The sequence below is a fragment of the Pan troglodytes genome, chromosome 20, assembly GCF_028858775.2.
Source record: "Pan troglodytes isolate AG18354 chromosome 20, NHGRI_mPanTro3-v2.0_pri, whole genome shotgun sequence".
Lineage (NCBI taxonomy): Eukaryota > Metazoa > Chordata > Mammalia > Primates > Hominidae > Pan > Pan troglodytes.
The window spans coordinates 8771251-8787149 of record NC_072418.2 but is presented as its reverse complement, the minus strand read 5'-3'; the positions used below and the strand labels follow the sequence as shown (position 1 = coordinate 8787149).

The following is a 15899-nucleotide window of genomic DNA, read 5'->3' as shown; positions in this document are numbered from 1 at the left end:
TAATTCTGAAGCCGCCCCGCGAATCTGGCACTCGCGTTTCATTGGGCCTCCTGCCTTCTCAGATCTCCTTCATTTGCCCGCCCAGACGGGAAGCTCGCAGCTATTGCCTCTGAGAGCTGTCAGTCACTCTGAGCCTCCCGCCCACTGCCCCTCATTGCACTCCGATTGGCCACCTCCTACAGAGCTCGCGATTGGTGTCCGGGGTGCGGCGGCTGCCTCCCATTGGCCCGCCGGAGTCGTCCGTCACGTCGGCGGCGGGAGGGGCGACTCCCTCCCCCCTCGTCGTCCTCCCAGCGGCTGGGTTCCCAGAGTGCTCCGCGGCCGTGTGGAGCGAGGCCTTGTTCCCGCGTTGAGCCGCCGCCGCCGCCGCCGCCTCCTCAGCTTCAGCCTCCGCGCCAGGCCCGGCCCCGCCGCGCCATGTCGGACTACAGCACGGGAGGACCCCCGCCCGGGCCACCGCCGCCCGCCGGCGGGGGCGGGGGAGCCGGAGGCGCCGGGGGAGGCCCTCCGCCGGGCCCGCCAGGCGCGGGGGACCGGGGCGGCGGCGGTCCCGGCGGCGGCGGCCCGGGCGGGGGGTCGGCCGGGGGCCCCTCTCAGCCACCCGGCGGAGGCGGCCCGGGAATCCGCAAGGACGCCTTCGCCGACGCCGTGCAGCGGGCCCGCCAGGTGAGGAGGCCGAGGGCCTGAGGGGCGCGCTCGCGCGCGCGCGCAGGCGGGGGAGGGGGCGGGGGTCACGTGCGCGCGCGCGCGCAGGGTCGCGGAGGGGGGCCGGGGCCGTCGCGGGGTCACGTGGGCGGTAGGCGGGGGCCTGGCCCTCCCGCTGCGCCTCGAGTGGGATCCCAGCGGGTGACCCCCCTGCAGGGGGTAGGGGCGCACCGGGGGTCACCAGGAGCGGCGCCTGGGTGTGCAGGCGCCCCGGAGCTCGGAGACGCACTTTTGGGACCCCCTTAGCCCCCCGCCTTAGGACATTCCTGGAGGCAGGGGTCCACCTTCCCGGGCGGAGGGCCTTTACTCTCTTCTCCGTATCAGGGCAAAGGGCAGTGTTTGCCCCCAACCCCGTCCCATTTCTGTCCCCTCTCTAGGAGAAAGGGACATTGTGGGGGTGGGAGAGACAGTCCTTCCTCTTCAGTCGGGAAAGTGGATGGGGACCTGTCCAGGGCTGAGCACTTGGGCGAAATGGGGAAGACGAGCGTGGGGACTGGCTCTTGGATGCTTTGGTGGCTTGAAAGCGTGGTCTGTCTCTTTGGGGGAAAGAAGGGAGGGTCTCCCACCACCGTGTATTGAGGCGTAATGACAAGGAAGTGTCACATGCTGCTAGGACTGACCTCTCCAGCTCCATTTGCAGCCTCCCCATTGCCTGGAGGGGTGGGGGTCGGTAGAATGGGAGGATTTTGTCGCCGACCGGCTCCTGGGCTGTCCCAATGCCTCCGGGGCTAGAGGCTGGCTCCTCCCAAGGTGGGAGGTCCCGTTAAGTGAACGCCGGTATTCTGGCCCTCTGTCGTCTCTCTCACCCTTGGAGTTGGGTGGGTTCTAGCGTGCATTTGGTCTTATTGCCCATGGAACCGTCTTGATTCTGGGGCAGCTTGAAGGGAGGAAGCTGGTGCTGTCAGTTGGTGGGGACAGGCCCCCTGTGGGCATCCCATGAGTTTTGGCTCTAGAGCAGCGTAGAAAAATGGAGACTGGTGGAAAGGGAGATTCTTAACATGGTTTGGGTTTCTAAACCCCAGACTCTGATCCTAAGTTTGCTGGGTTGAGGTTTCTTTAAAGTTGCTCTTCACGTGTCTGAGATGTAACTTGTGTCCCATAGAGTCTTGGTTTTTTGTTTGTTTGTTTGTTTGTTTTTTGGAAACAGTCTCACTATCACCCAGGCAGGGGTGCAGTGGCACGATCTCAGCTCACCACAGCCTCCACCTCTCCAGTTGAAGTGCTCCTCCTGCCTCAGCCTCCCGAGTAGCTGGGATTATAAGTGTGCACCACCACACCCAGCTAATTTTTGTATTTTTAGAAGAGATGGAGTTTCACCATGTCAGCCAGTTTGTCTCGAACTCCTGAGTTCAAGTGATCTGCCCGCCTCGGCCTCCCAAAATGCTGGGATTACAGGCATAAGCCACAGTGCCCAGCCATCCAAAGAGACTTCTGTTTTGGTCAAATGAGGATTTCATATTCCTTGAAGTGATCGCTTTGCTCAAATTTATTCAATAAATTGATAAAAGGATTTTGAGAGTGGGGGAGATAGGGGAAAGTTGAACTCTTCAGCATCCCAGGAAAACGGGGCTAAAAAAAAAACACACTTTCTGGTTCTCTGATCTGGGGCCACTGGCAGGAGGAAGTGTCTGAAAGCTCTTGGAGATGACCTGGGAACCCTCCCTGGCACCTGAGCCTCTGTTCCTTGTCACCCCTAGAACGAAGTCAGTGTGGATTGTGGGCTGGCCACAATTAAGACACAAATCCCAGGAGAAGGGAAGAGGGGAATTTTGATATTCCCAGATAACTGGTGAGAACCTTGAGGCCTAGGTTCAAAACTCCTAGGATGTCTGAACCAACTGACTCTTCCCTAAGTTGGAGGGCCAGACACCAAGACCTGATGGGCTTTCGTGTCCAGGAGATGTTCTGAGAAGTTGACCTGGGTGCCATGGAGGGTTGTTTTTGGTGGTAATTCTTCTGTGCTTACTACTTTATTCTAGATTGCAGCCAAAATTGGAGGCGATGCTGCCACGACAGTGAATAACAGCACTCCTGATTTTGGTTTTGGGGGCCAAAAGAGACAGTTGGAAGATGGAGGTAACTCCCTGCTGCTGCCTTTAGCTTAGGAGGAAGGGCTGGGGGCCTAAAGAGGTGCTTTTGTTTGAGTGTGGTTCAGAGGGGGTGGGTCACTGTTGTTTGGTCTTTTAAAACCTCAGCAATCCCGGCTTTGTTAATTCTTTTTGTTCCATCTGCCATCCTGAGGTATCAGGTGGCAGAGAGGAGGGCAGATTGATTGTGACTGGGTCGAAGTTGTAAGTTCCCAAGATGATTCCTCCCCTTCTGGGAGGCTGAGGCAACCTGGAGCAGTTACTGAGGCTTGATGTGAAGTTGGCCCAGCTCTGGGGTGCGTAGTGTGACCCCAAGTAGCGGATGATTAACCCTGACCAACTCCACTGTTATCCACGACACCCCTCCCTGCTAGAGGCAGGTCCTGTCCTAAACCGGGAGGACTCAGGTGCCTGGTGGTGGTTGCGTGTTCTGGAGGCTTTTTTACTCTGAGCGTTGGTGGCGGAATTGGCGGAGTCTGGCCTCCCTCAGGGGCCAATCTCTCCTGGGCTCCTGTCTCAGCTCCTGTTAAGGGTGGGGGCCGAGGGGCACTGTTTACCTTGGACATGTGGCACCAGCATCAGGTTTGAGGCGGCCGTGGGTGGGTGGGTGCTGCATCTGCCATCCTCTCTCTTTCCCAGATCAACCGGAGAGCAAGAAGCTGGCCTCCCAGGGAGACTGTAAGTCCAGGGGGTCTGGTGGCAGATATGTGGCTTCAGAGGGTTGAGGTTTTCAGGAGTCAGGAGCTGGAAGCACTGAGGAGGTGGCAGCTCTTTACAGAGGCCCCTGGTGCTTCATTCTGGGGCCCATACGTTTGAGGGATCCCAGGAACCCTGAAATTGAGGGAGATGAGCTCTGTGCTTTTATGGGGAGGAATCCACAGCATCCATGAGGCACTGGAGCAGGCTGGGGACCGTGGTGCCGGGCTCAGCTCCCACTGACCGGGGGCAGGCAGTGCCAAGTGCCCGAGGAGGAGCTAAGCCAGTCTTTGCTTTGGGTTTTCTCTCTACAGCAATCAGTTCTCAACTTGGACCCATCCATCCTCCCCCAAGGTAAGCCATGGTGGGGCCCACACTGCTTTCTTGTCTGTTGGCTAGCAGACTGGCCTTTCTGCTGACTTGGGAGGGCTCTGACTGGGGGCACATCTCTCAGGTTTTATCCCCCAGTGCCAGTTGACCAGAGTGCTCAGACGGGAATGAGGCAGAGGAGCTGTGTCCGTTCCTCATACCCCTTGTCTGAAGGGCTGTGGGAGGGAAGGGTCGTGGCAGTCACTGTAGTGATAGGGTGGTCTCCGCACCCTATGGCTTCCTCGGCTGGGGTGGGGACTCTGAGCAGCACAAATGTCGTCTTCCTGGAAGAGGCTAGGAGGGCCTTGCTTCCCTCCCTCACACATCTGCAAGTGCCCATCCCACTCAGTGCTGTGGAGCTCAGGGCTCTTTGCTACCTCTTTGCCCCACCAGATGGACTGAGGTGAACCTGACACAGGGCAGTTGTCAGGGGTCATTTTTTGTTTGTTTGTTTTTTAATGGGCCAGTAGTTTCATAAAATACTAGGAAAATAAGATGAAAAGGACATACAGCCGGCTTTTTAGAGCTGAGAGACAGAGTGACTGTCAGCTTGCTACTCAGTGCTCCCTCTCGCCCTGAATCAATGGGACGGCACCAGGCCACGGCCCACAATGCCCAGACCAAGCCTCTCGGGGCACAGATGGGGAAACTGAGGCCTTGTCAGTTTTGTGGCCTGTGTGGTCAGACTCTGCTTAGACCTATGGTGGCCTTGGCTTCAAGTAGACCTTCCAGAGCGGCTGTCCTCCTCCCTTCCCACTTGAGGACTGACCTTTGGCGTGTCTCTTTACAGGACCTCAATGACAGAAGAGTACAGGGTCCCAGACGGCATGGTGGGCCTGAGTGAGTGTGGGTCACCTTGGGTGGGGAGGCCCACTCTTCCCCAGGAGGAAGTGTCCTGTGAGCTCCTGCCAGCCCAGAAGCCCTGGTCTGAGAGGGCTCCTATGTGCTGTTCTCATTTGTCCCTCCTTCGTCCCCTCTGGGCAGAGGACAGGAGCTCTCTAGAGGACTGCTGCCCTCCTGAACGTCAGAGGGGCTGGGGCCCCGGCCACACAGTCTCCTGAGGCCCGGGCTCCCTTCCCTCATCACGCTTTGCTTTTCTCCTTCTTTCTCCATCCAGTCATTGGCAGAGGAGGTGAACAAATTAACAAAATCCAACAGGATTCAGGCTGCAAAGTACAGATTTCTCCAGGTACAAGAGCGTCAGGTTCCTGCCAGAGTGGGGGCCAGGGTTGGGCCCTTTGCACTTTCCTTTAATTACTTAATTTCCACGGGGACTGTGGACAGGAAGCGAGCTGGCGCTTGTTGGTGCTTACTACGGACCAGGCTCAGTGCAGTATCTCACTCCACTAGTACTGCCCACGGGGCACAGCTGTGACTTTTTTTATTTTCAGTGGGTGGGTATGGACTGAGGTGGCAGGGCTAGCATTTCGCAGAGGGGCCTGGTTCCAGACACCGAGCTTCGAAGCACTGCACTGACCTGCCGCGTGGGTGAAAGCACCCCGGCAAGACTGCGTGAGGCAGGGTGGTGCCTTGGACAGAGGGGTCACTCTGAGGTCAGGCCCGGGAGCAAATCCCGGTTCTGGCTGCACATCTGCTCTCAGGCAATGTAGTTACCTTTCGAATCTCAAGAGTCCTGAGCTACAGAAAGCCTGCTGAGTAGGGGGTTCTGAGGCTTCCTTGGGCGTGTAGCACGTGTTGTCTATAGAAGAGGCTCTGGTGATCATTGGTAGTGGGGGTGGCCGGCTCCTGGACCTTCTGGAATCTGCAACTCCCTCCACCTCATCCTTTTCCCTAAAAGTCCTACCTCCCTTCTGGGATCTCTTCCCAACCTTGGCCTTGCATCAAGCAGCCTCCCAGGTGTTTAGGGGAAGTAAACTGATCTGTCAGGCACTGAATGGGACAGAAGTGGCCCTTGGTTGTTCTGAAAGTTTCCTCGTGTCCAAGGCAGGCCTTTCTCTGCCTGTGGGCCAGGGAGGGCACTGACCCTATCTCCTCTTTCCAGACAGCGGTGGCCTACCCGAGCGCAGTGTGTCCTTGACAGGAGCCCCAGAATCTGTCCAGTAAGTCCCCACAGGGCCCTCATTGTGATGTGGGGGGCAGGCAGAAGCCCGCTCCGTCCGTTTGAATTGAAAGTTGGGAGCAACTTGCACGCCATGTCCTCTACTCTTGCCCCCATCTCCAGACAGCCATGTTAACATGAGGCTGATTCCCCGGCAGCCCAAGACCTGGGGAACCTGGAGCCTGAACAGCCCCTGTGACTGGCCCCTCTTCCCTGTCATCCTTGCACACTCTGGGGTCACCTTCCCTTTGAGCTGGGTGGGCCACCAGACCAGTACCTTTCTCCAGCGGTGGCACCCGCTCATCCCCCGCTCCTCCCCTTCCCAGGAAAGCCAAGATGATGCTGGACGACATTGTGTCTCGGGGTCGTGGGGGCCCCCCAGGACAGTTCCACGACAACGCCAACGGGGGCCAGAACGGCACCGTGCAGGAGATCATGATCCCCGCGGGCAAGGCCGGCCTGGTCATTGGCAAGGGCGGGGAGACCATTAAGCAGCTGCAGGTGAGGGCAGCACCTGGGCAGCTTCCTCTGTGTCCGTGTGCCACACCCCACCGCCACCACCACAGCAGCCCAGGAAGTCCTGGGAGAGCCCAGCACTAACGGTTAACCTTGTTTGTAAAGGAACGCGCTGGAGTGAAGATGATCTTAATTCAGGACGGATCTCAGAATACGAATGTGGACAAACCTCTCCGCATCATTGGGGATCCTTACAAAGTGCAGGTGAGCACGCCCTGGGGTGGTGGAGGGGGTTCTGGAGAGGCACGGGCAGGTGGGCAGGGCCAGCGGTCTCGGGGTCTGCATTACGCCGGAGAGATATGTGAACAGTCGGTCATAACACCGAGAGGCTTGCAAGAGCGTTGGCTCGTAGGATGGCCCTGAACTGACTCCCAGCTTTGTGTGTGTGAGGCACCGGCCTCACCTCTGACCTTCTGCTTTTTTATCTGGAAACGGGCTGCTGGCAGTGCCTCCCCATTAAAGTGGCAGGTAGAGAGCTCAGTAGGGTGCTGTGCTGGGCTCACCCAGGGTTCGTGGGTCCTTAGTTGAGGCTCGCACCCCCGAGGAGGTGGGGGGTGTGTGGGGCAGCAGGGCTCACCCATGGGGGCTGCTTCCTGTGTGTTTGCAGCAAGCCTGTGAGATGGTGATGGACATCCTCCGGGAACGTGACCAAGGCGGCTTTGGGGACCGGAATGAGTACGGATCTCGGATTGGCGGAGGCATCGATGTGAGTGTGGGCCCTGCCTTCACCCCCCTCTCCCCCACCGGTGGAGGGAGGGGCCGGGGTGAGTGGCTCCTTGTGGCCAGTGGGCAGCAGAGGGCAGCAGAGCTGCGGGCCGAGCTGACGCTGCTGCCTCCTTCCCCAGGTGCCAGTGCCCAGGCATTCTGTTGGCGTGGTCATTGGCCGGAGTGGAGAGATGATCAAGAAGATCCAGAATGATGCTGGCGTGCGGATACAGTTCAAGCAAGGTCAGGGCCTGGCCCACCCTGCCCCTGGCCAGTGCACCCCCACCCTCTTTGGGAGGCAGGCTCTGAGGGAGCTGGGCACCATGGTCAGCCAGGTGGCCTCCATAGCACCTCACGGCTCTTAGTCCAGCCGTCAGAACATGGCCAGTCCCTTCTCTTCTCTGGGACAGACACATGAGGGAGTGACGCATGAGGGCTTTCCACATCCAGGGGGAACGTGTGTTCCTATCCCTATCAGATCTCTTCTTCCTCCCCCTACGATGGAGCCTATCCTGACAGGACAGCCCTGGGTGCCCCGCAGGCTGGATCAGGGCACTCCACCTCAGCTCTGGGCTCTTGCCAGTCCTCAGGCAGTCTCTGAGCTGCCTGCCGTGGGGAGAAGGGCCCCTCTGTCTTTTTCAGAGATTTATTGTTCTGTAAAATCTCTCAGTGCTGGGGGTGCTGTGTGCTGGAAGAAGCTTGAGCCACCTCCTGGCTTGGCCGTGGGTTTCCTTCTCTGGGAATGTGGGCCGCCTCCCCCTCAATCCCTGAGCGAGTGGAGGCTGGGAGCGGCGCAGCGCGTCTGAGATCTCAGGCCGGCGTGGTGTCTGCGCTGGAGGCGGCGTTGCAGGGCTCTGGGGTGGGCTCTTCTTTTAAACTTGTCTCTCTGCTCTCTTGGTGCTGGCCTCAGATGACGGGACAGGGCCGGAGAAGATTGCTCATATAATGGGGCCCCCAGACAGGTGCGAGCACGCAGCCCGGATCATCAACGACCTCCTCCAGAGCCTCAGGGTAGGTGGCCCTGGGTGCTGAAGGGGCTGGCAGGGCCTCCAGGGGAGTGCAAGACCAGACCGGCTTCCAGGGTTCATCATCTTCCTCCTCCTCTTGTCTTGCAGAGTGGTCCCCCAGGTCCTCCAGGGGGTCCAGGCATGCCCCCGGGGGGCCGAGGCAGAGGAAGAGGCCAAGGCAATTGGGGTCCCCCTGGCGGGGAGATGACCTTCTCCATCCCCACTCACAAGTGTGGGCTGGTCATCGGCCGAGGTGAGTGTGGCCCCCTGCGCCCTGCCCCTTGCCCCCTCTTCCCTGGGCCATCACTGCAGGCCACCTTCACCTTCTGCGTTTCTGCAGGTGGCGAGAATGTGAAAGCCATAAACCAGCAGACGGGAGCCTTCGTAGAGATCTCCCGGCAGCTGCCACCCAACGGGGACCCCAACTTCAAGTTATTCATCATCCGGGGTTCACCCCAGCAGATTGACCACGCCAAGCAGCTTATCGAGGAAAAGATCGAGGTGGGTTGGGGCGGGCTCTGGGGATTTGGTCTCACAGCCCGGATCCCAGCCCACTTACCTTGGCTACTCTCCTTCCTTCTAGGGTCCTCTCTGCCCAGTTGGACCAGGCCCAGGTGGCCCAGGCCCTGCTGGCCCAATGGGGCCCTTCAATCCTGGGCCCTTCAACCAGGGGCCACCCGGGGCTCCCCCCCAGTGAGTATCCTTCTCTGCCTCCTGGGTTTTGAGGCCGGGGGGTTACTGAGCTGGCAAGAAGAATAGCAGACCCCATTTCCCTTTCCCTAGAAGTGCAGGTGGGGGGCCTCATCCAGCCCATTTTTGTGGATACCATCAACAGGCCCTCTCCTGTCTACTGGTAGAGCACGTGCCTTTCAGCATCCCTTCGCGCACGTGGAAGTTTCGGGGCTTCTTTCATGTCCTCGAGCTGACGCTGTGCGTCCTTCGAGTTGTTTCTTGTCTAGGCCTTTCCCAGGCGCCCCGTTGAGCCTGGTGGTCTGGGTCTCTGGCGCCTCCCCACTGAAAAACATCCCCACCCTAGGTGGTCTGGCTGCGGCCACCCCCGCACCACTGCTCAAGCATCCCTTTCTTCTCTCCTGCAGTGCCGGGGGGCCCCCTCCTCACCAGTACCCACCCCAGGGCTGGGGCAATACCTACCCCCAGTGGCAGCCGCCTGCTCCTCATGACCCAAGTAAGTGATGGGCCACCTGGTGGGCGGGGGGGGCGGGCCCTGTTCTGTGCTCACGTCTCACCCGGGGTATCTCCTGCAGGCAAAGCAGCTGCAGCGGCCGCGGACCCCAACGCCGCGTGGGCCGCCTACTACTCACACTACTACCAGCAGCCCCCGGGCCCCGTCCCCGGCCCCGCACCGGCCCCTGCGGCCCCACCGGCTCAGGGTGAGCCCCCTCAGCCCCCACCCACCGGCCAGTCGGACTACACTAAGGCCTGGGAAGAGTATTACAAAAAGATCGGTGAGTCTGCAGGGTGGCGGGGGGGCTCCAGCCCTGCCGGGGGAGTGGTTTCTGACCTGTCTCGGCGCCTGCACAGGCCAGCAGCCCCAGCAGCCCGGAGCGCCCCCACAGCAGGACTACACGAAGGCTTGGGAGGAGTACTACAAGAAGCAAGGTGAGTGGCCACCGTGCGGGGACAGGGGCAGGGGCAGCCCTCACCCACAGCCTCTCACCTGCCTTTGTCCACCCACAGCGCAAGTGGCCACCGGAGGGGGTCCAGGAGCTCCCCCAGGCTCCCAGCCAGACTACAGTGCCGCCTGGGCGGAATATTACAGACAGCAGGCCGCTTACTACGGACAGACCCCAGGTCCTGGCGGCCCCCAGCCGCCGCCCACGCAGCAGGGACAGCAGCAGGCAAGTGGGAATTGCCACCCTCCTCCTCCTCCTTTCTCCTTCCAACCCCCGGCCACCGTCCATCCTGCCTTAGTGGGTAGCGCCGGAAACCCCTTCCCCTGCGGGGTGTGCCCTTGATGCCTGCAGCGGGGGCCGTGTGGCCGGAGGTCTCCGGGAGTCCCCACGCACCGCCAGGGAAGCATTCGCTGGGTCCAGAGGTTAAACGAAGAGGCCTCCCTGCGCCGGCTGCTTGTTCCTGTGTGCCGCTGTCGTGATGCTGGGGAGCGCTGAGACTCGCAGGCGGGACTTCTGAACTGCTGGGGAGTCGGGGGGCAGGCAGACAGCGCGGACGGTGGGCACCGGCCCGGCCGCCACCTTGCTCACAATCTGGCCACTTGGGAAGAAAACGTCTATTTTTTCCCCTTCTCTGCATCACTTTTTTGGTTTTTGTTCTTTTTATTCTTTTATTTTTTAAACCCATGATCTTTTTTCCTGTGTCCAAGTGACTGTGTTGCAGGCGGCCCGGCTCTGGCAGGGACTGGTGGGGACGCGGGGAGCGGCCCAGGCCCCTGCCCCGCCGGGCTCAGCCTCCCATGCGCTCGCGCTTGCCTGTGTCCCGGGCTTGTCTGTGAAGTGGGCGTGAAGATCGTTGCCACCTTCCAACCTACCTCACAGGGGTGTTGTGGGGACACCATGATCTCTGAATTGTTCATGTCGTTGTGCTGCGCCGGGAGCCGCCGCCCTCCGGAGACAGGGCAGCTCCCCTACGACCCTAGCGCCTCCGCCCTCCGCGGCCCCGCTCCTCTCTTCCTGCTCTGTCCCTCCTTCTCCATCAGGGAGCAGCGTGACTTCAGCGAGTCCCGCGAGCACCTGGCTAGACAGTTAACAAGCACGTCCTTCCAGCCTGAGCCAGCGCAGGTTTGGGAGGGGGCTTCCTGGCCCCCCCCACGGTGTTCCAGCCCCTCCTCTCTTCCGCCCCCTAGTCTCCCACCCTTCCCTCCCCGTAGTGACCAATTCCTATCTCTTCCCTCTCCGCAGGCTCAATGAATCGAATGAATGTGAACTTCTTCATCTGTGAAAAATCTTTATTTTTTTTTCCATTTTGTTCTGTTTGGGGGCTTCTGTTTTGTTTGGCGAGAGAGCGATGGCTGCCGTGGGGAGTACTGGGGAGCCCTCGCGGCAAGCGGGGTGGGGGGGACTTGGGGGCATGCCGGGCCCTCACTCTCTCGCCTGTTCTGTGTCTCACATGCTTTTTCTTTCAAAATTGGGATCCTTCCATGTTGAGCCAGCCAGAGAAGATAGCGAGATCTAAATCTCTGCCAAAAAAAAAAAAACTTAAAAATTAAAAACACAAAGAGCAAAGCAGAACTTATAAAATTATATATATATATATTAAAAAGTCTCTATTCTTCACCCCCCAGCCTTCCTGAACCTGCCTCTCTGAGGATAAAGCAATTCATTTTCTCCCACCCTCGGCCCTCTTCTTGTTTTTAAAATAAACTTTTAAAAAGGAAAAAAAAAAGTCACTCTTGCTATTTCTTTTTTTTAGTTAGAGGTGGAACATTCCTTGGACCAGGTGTTGTATTGCAGGACCCCTTCCCCAGCAGCCAAGCCCCCTCTTCTCCTCTCCCTCCCGCCCTGGCTCAGCTCCCGCGGCCCCGCCCGTCCCCCATCCCAGGACTGGTCTGTTGTCTTCTCATCTGTTCAAGAGGAGATTGAAACTGAAAACAAAATGAGAACAACAAAAAAAATTGTATGGCAGTTTTTACTTTTTATCGCTCGTTTTTAACTTCACAAATAAATGATAACAAAACCTCCCCGTCTGCGGGTGCTGTCTGTCTCCCCCCCTTTCCTTCCCTCCCTGTAGTTTTGAAGCGGATGTTTGTTCTTTATAGATGTTGTTTAAAAAGCCTGATAATGGTGATTGAAAATTACAAACTTTGTGTTTTTTTTTTTTTTAAGAAAAATATAAGAGAAAATAGTTTTCTTCAGGCTCAATGTGCTTTCCTAACCCTGCCACCCCCCCTTTTTTTTTTTTGTTAAATAAAGTGCTTTTTGTTTAAAAAAGACTGCGTGCTGGCCGCAGTTGTGTTTGTGAGAGGAAACAAGTTGAGCAAGTCTCAGCCAATTAGAGTGGGGTGTGGCCCCCAAGACTTTCCCCTTCCGATGTGGGAAGGGGAGGCTGGCTGAGCCCAGCACTGCTGTCTTCCCCTACCCAGTTTCCCTCCAGCACCTTGGGGAGCAAGGCGCTCAGGAGGGCCTCAGGGACCGGCGTTCCCATGGACGGGCTGTTGCTACAGGAGGTCCTCTGGCCTGTTAACGTTCAGAGCCCTGAGGTGGGAGCCAGGCCCGCGTCAGTGCTCGGTGGGTGATGGGACCGGATGTGAGGTGGGAGAGGGCACTGAGGGGCCACCCAAGCTGTTTGGACCTGGGCAGGTGTCTTGCAGCCCCGCATGCAGCTGCAGGGTCTCTGAGGTTGTGGCTGAATGCCAGCGTTTAAAACTCGCTTCATCTCAGATGTCCTGGGCTCATGGGCCTGGTGATAGCCCCGGCAGGAGCCAGTAACAGCTGTGGTCTCTAGGGGGGGCTGTTTACAGTCCCCTGACCCATGCAGGTGTGCCAGGCACCTGGCCCAGTGGGGCATGTTCCTTGGTGGCCCCTGGCCAACCTGCCTGGTGGGGAAACAGACCCCGGGAAAGGGAACCTGTTGCTCTGGAATCACAGGGGGCATCGGTCCCCCTTTCTGGAGGTCTCACCTCGTAGATACGCACCCTTCCCACGTACTGCATGGGTTCCGGTGAGGGGCAAGGCCCACCCCCAGCCCCTGTGTCTCACTGCAGACTCTTCAATGACAGAGCAGCACTTGGCAAAGATGTTCTCTGGTGCTTCCTCTGCCGGGATCTAAGAAAGGGGAGCCGCAGGGGTCAGGTCTGGGCCCCACGGCAGGGACACCACCCTCTCCCACTCAGACCTTGGGAAAATCCCAGAGGCATGCACGTGAAGGGAGAGGGGACAGGGTCAGGAAAGCTTGTGTTGCTGACTGCTGTGTGAGGGCGTGCAGGGAGGCCCCACCAGTGTCCCATTGCCTTCCCACGTGAGCCAAGGCTGGGTTCTCAGGGCATTTCCTGGGGGAATGGGAATCCCCCAGGTTACCTGGTAGGAAAGCGAGGACCAGGCCCGGGTGACCCTGGACTGTTAAAGCCAGACTTGTTCCCTAGGGGTTGGGGTGCAGTGAGCCAGAAGCGGGGAGCACCTATGTTTTGGAGCAGGTTATTGCGCTGGTAGAAGGTCAAGACCAGCTCACACAAGGTATAGTGCGTGTCCAAGCGCTGGTGGATGGCCAGCTCCGAGTCGTGTGCTCGGTGCTCCACCTGGCCCCAGTGTAGCACTCGTCGGAGCATCGTCTCCATGGAGCAGTCAAACACGATGAGGACACTGGGGGCCCGGCCCACCTAGGAACCCGAACAAGGGGGCTGGGTGTGGAGGGACCAGGCACAGTGGCCCCAGAACCCCGGCTTCCCCAGAAACCAGGTATCGAGGATTACATGGGCAGGTAAGAAATAATCAGGCCACCCTGGTCTGTTTTATTTATTTATTTATTTATTTATTTATTTGGGCAGGTAAGGAATAATCAGGCCGCCCTGGTCTGTTTTATTTATTTATTTATTTATTTATTTATTTATTTATTTATTTATTTATTGAGATGGAGTCCCACTCTGTCGCACAGGCTGGAGTGCAATAGCACGATCTCCGCTCACGGCAACCACCACCTCCCAGGTTTAAGCGATTCTCCTGCCTCAGCCTCCCAAGTAGCTGGCATTACAGGTGCACACCACCACACCCAGCTGATTTTTGTACTTTTAGTAGAGACGGGGTTTTGCCATGTTGGTCAGGCTAGTCTCGAACTCCTAACCTCAGGTGATCCTCCCGTCTTGGCCTCCCAGAGTGCTGGGATTATAGGCGTGAGCCACCATGCCCGACCTTGTTTTATTTTTCTAGCTCAAGTTTTACGTATTTACTTTTTGGAGAGAGAGGACAGGACATTCACTGCCAAACACACACACACACAGTGAAGCATCTCGCCATCTCCAACCACCCAGGGTCACTCTCCCTGGAGGCAGCCTAGTTACCTGCTCCTGTGTCTCCTTCGAAAGCTATGAGGCATGCACACTGCAAGCAAATATGGTTCTAATACTTTTTTCCTCCTCTTTTTTTTTTTTTTTCCTTGAAACAGTCTTGCTCTGTCACCCAGGCTGGAGTGCAGTGGCGCGATCTCGGCTCACCGCAACCTCCGTCTCCCAGATTCAAGCAATTCTCCTGCCTCAGCTTCCCAAGTAGCTGGGATTACAGGCAGCCACCACCACACCCAGCTAATTTTTGTATTTTTAGTAGGAACAGGGTTTCGCCATGTTGGCCAGGGTAGTCTCGAACTCCTGACCTCAGGTGATCTGCCCACCTCAGCCTCCCAAAGTGCTGGGATTACAGGCATGAGCCACCGCGCCTGGCCTAAAAAGTAAAATATTCTTAAGTGACTCAAAAGGATACTTGCACAAAAGGATCAGATATATATTCTTGGATAGAAAGACTCAACATTATAAAGGAGCTGAGTCTTCCCAAACTAGTTTATAATTGTAATGTGATCCAAATGTGATGCAATGGCCGAGCATGGTGGCTTACGCCTGTAATCCCAGCACTTTGGGAGGCTGAGGTGGGTGGATCACTTGAGGTGAAGAGTTCCAGCCCAACCTGGCCAACATAGTGAAACCCCATCTCTACTAAAAATACGAAAATTAGCCGGGCGTGGTGGTTTACGCCTATAGTCCCAGCAACTCAGGAGGCTGAAGCAGGAGAATCGCTTGAACCCGGGAGGCAGAGGTTGCAGTGAGCAGAGATCACACCACTGCACTCCAGCCTGGGCAACAGAGCAAGACTCTGCCTCAAAGAAAAAAAGAAAAGAAAAGAAGAAAGGAAAAAGCCAACAACCTGTCAGAAAAAAATAGAGAGAGAGAGAGAGAGAGAGAGAGAGAGAAAGTTTACTGAAGAAGACAACAAAACACCTTTCAAACTTTTTGTATTTTTAGAGACAGGGTCTCACTCTGTTGCCTGGGCTGGAGTGTAGTGGCAAGATCATAGCTCACTGCAGCCCTGAACTCCTGGGCTCAAGCGATCTCCCACCTCAGCCTCCTGAATAGCTAGGACTACAGGTATGTGTCCCTGTGCCCAGCTTGGCCCTTAAACTTTGCAAAAGATATTAAAACTCAATTGTAGCCAGAGAAATGCTCATTACAACCACACTGAAATACCACTTCTCACCTACACAGGTTGACAAAAATCCAAAACCTTGGCAGCATGTTCTGTAGGTCTCACTGTAAATGTAAAATGAAGAGGAATCTGGTGATGGCTAGCAAAATTATGCATTTCTCTTTAATCCAGCAATTCCACTCCTAATCTATTTCAAGGATACTAGCAAAAAGGTGAAATGACATGCAAAGGTTATTATTTAATGTGGCATTGTCTGTAGTGGCAAAGGATTGAAAGTAATTTATTGCCCATAGGAGATTAGCTGAATATACAATGGTGTGGCCACACAATGGAATACTACACAGCTGTAAAAAAGAAACAAGGAATATCTCTTGACACTGATGTGAGACATTCTGGATGGATATATGGCAAAGTTAAAAAAACAAAAAAACGGGCTGGCATGGTGGCTCAGGCCTGTCATCCCAGCACTTAGGGAGGCCGAGGCGGGCAGATCGTTTGAGGTCACGAGTTTGAGACCAGCCTGGCCAACATGGTGAAACCCCGTCTCTATTAAAAATATAAAAATTAGCCTGGCATGGTGGTGCACGCCTGTAGACCCAGCTACTCAGGAGACTGAAGCAGGAGAATCGCTTGACCCAGGAAGCAGAGATTTCAG

The 15899-nt window shown here is 57.0% G+C and overlaps 1 protein-coding gene across 4 annotated transcripts; it reads left to right on the top strand.

The window, feature by feature from the left end:
* Positions 1–292: 292 nt before the first annotated feature.
* KHSRP (KH-type splicing regulatory protein) lies at positions 293–11797 on the top strand. 4 transcript variants are annotated; one of them, XM_024351124.3, is made up of 19 exons: positions 293–666; positions 2685–2781; positions 3432–3470; positions 3803–3842; positions 4648–4697; positions 4975–5046; positions 5860–5917; positions 6243–6417; positions 6538–6636; positions 7040–7138; positions 7278–7380; positions 8048–8148; positions 8253–8397; positions 8485–8645; positions 8728–8837; positions 9242–9330; positions 9410–9610; positions 9687–9764; positions 9843–11797. In XM_024351124.3, exons 1-19 carry the CDS (start codon positions 418–420, stop codon positions 10118–10120), a joined length of 2244 nt encoding a protein of 747 aa, XP_024206892.1. In that variant the 5' UTR covers positions 293–417; the 3' UTR covers positions 10121–11797. The 4 variants fall into 4 exon arrangements, with proteins under 4 accessions (XP_024206892.1, XP_054529224.1, XP_054529222.1 ...); XM_054673249.2 differs by having other exon boundaries at positions 301–666; positions 9410–9535; XM_054673247.2 differs by lacking the exon at positions 3432–3470 and having other exon boundaries at positions 301–666.
* The last annotated feature ends 4102 nt before the right edge of the window (positions 11798–15899 follow it).

Coding starts and splice junctions, on each gene's coding strand:
- KHSRP (XM_024351124.3), top strand. CDS start 418: ATGTCGGACTACAGCACGGGAGGACCCCCGCCCGGGCCACCGCCGCCC. Junction 3,471..3,802: donor GCTGGCCTCCCAGGGAGACT/GTAAGTCCAGGG, acceptor TTCTCTCTACAG/CAATCAGTTCTCAACTTGGA. Junction 6,418..6,537: donor AGACCATTAAGCAGCTGCAG/GTGAGGGCAGCA, acceptor TTGTTTGTAAAG/GAACGCGCTGGAGTGAAGAT.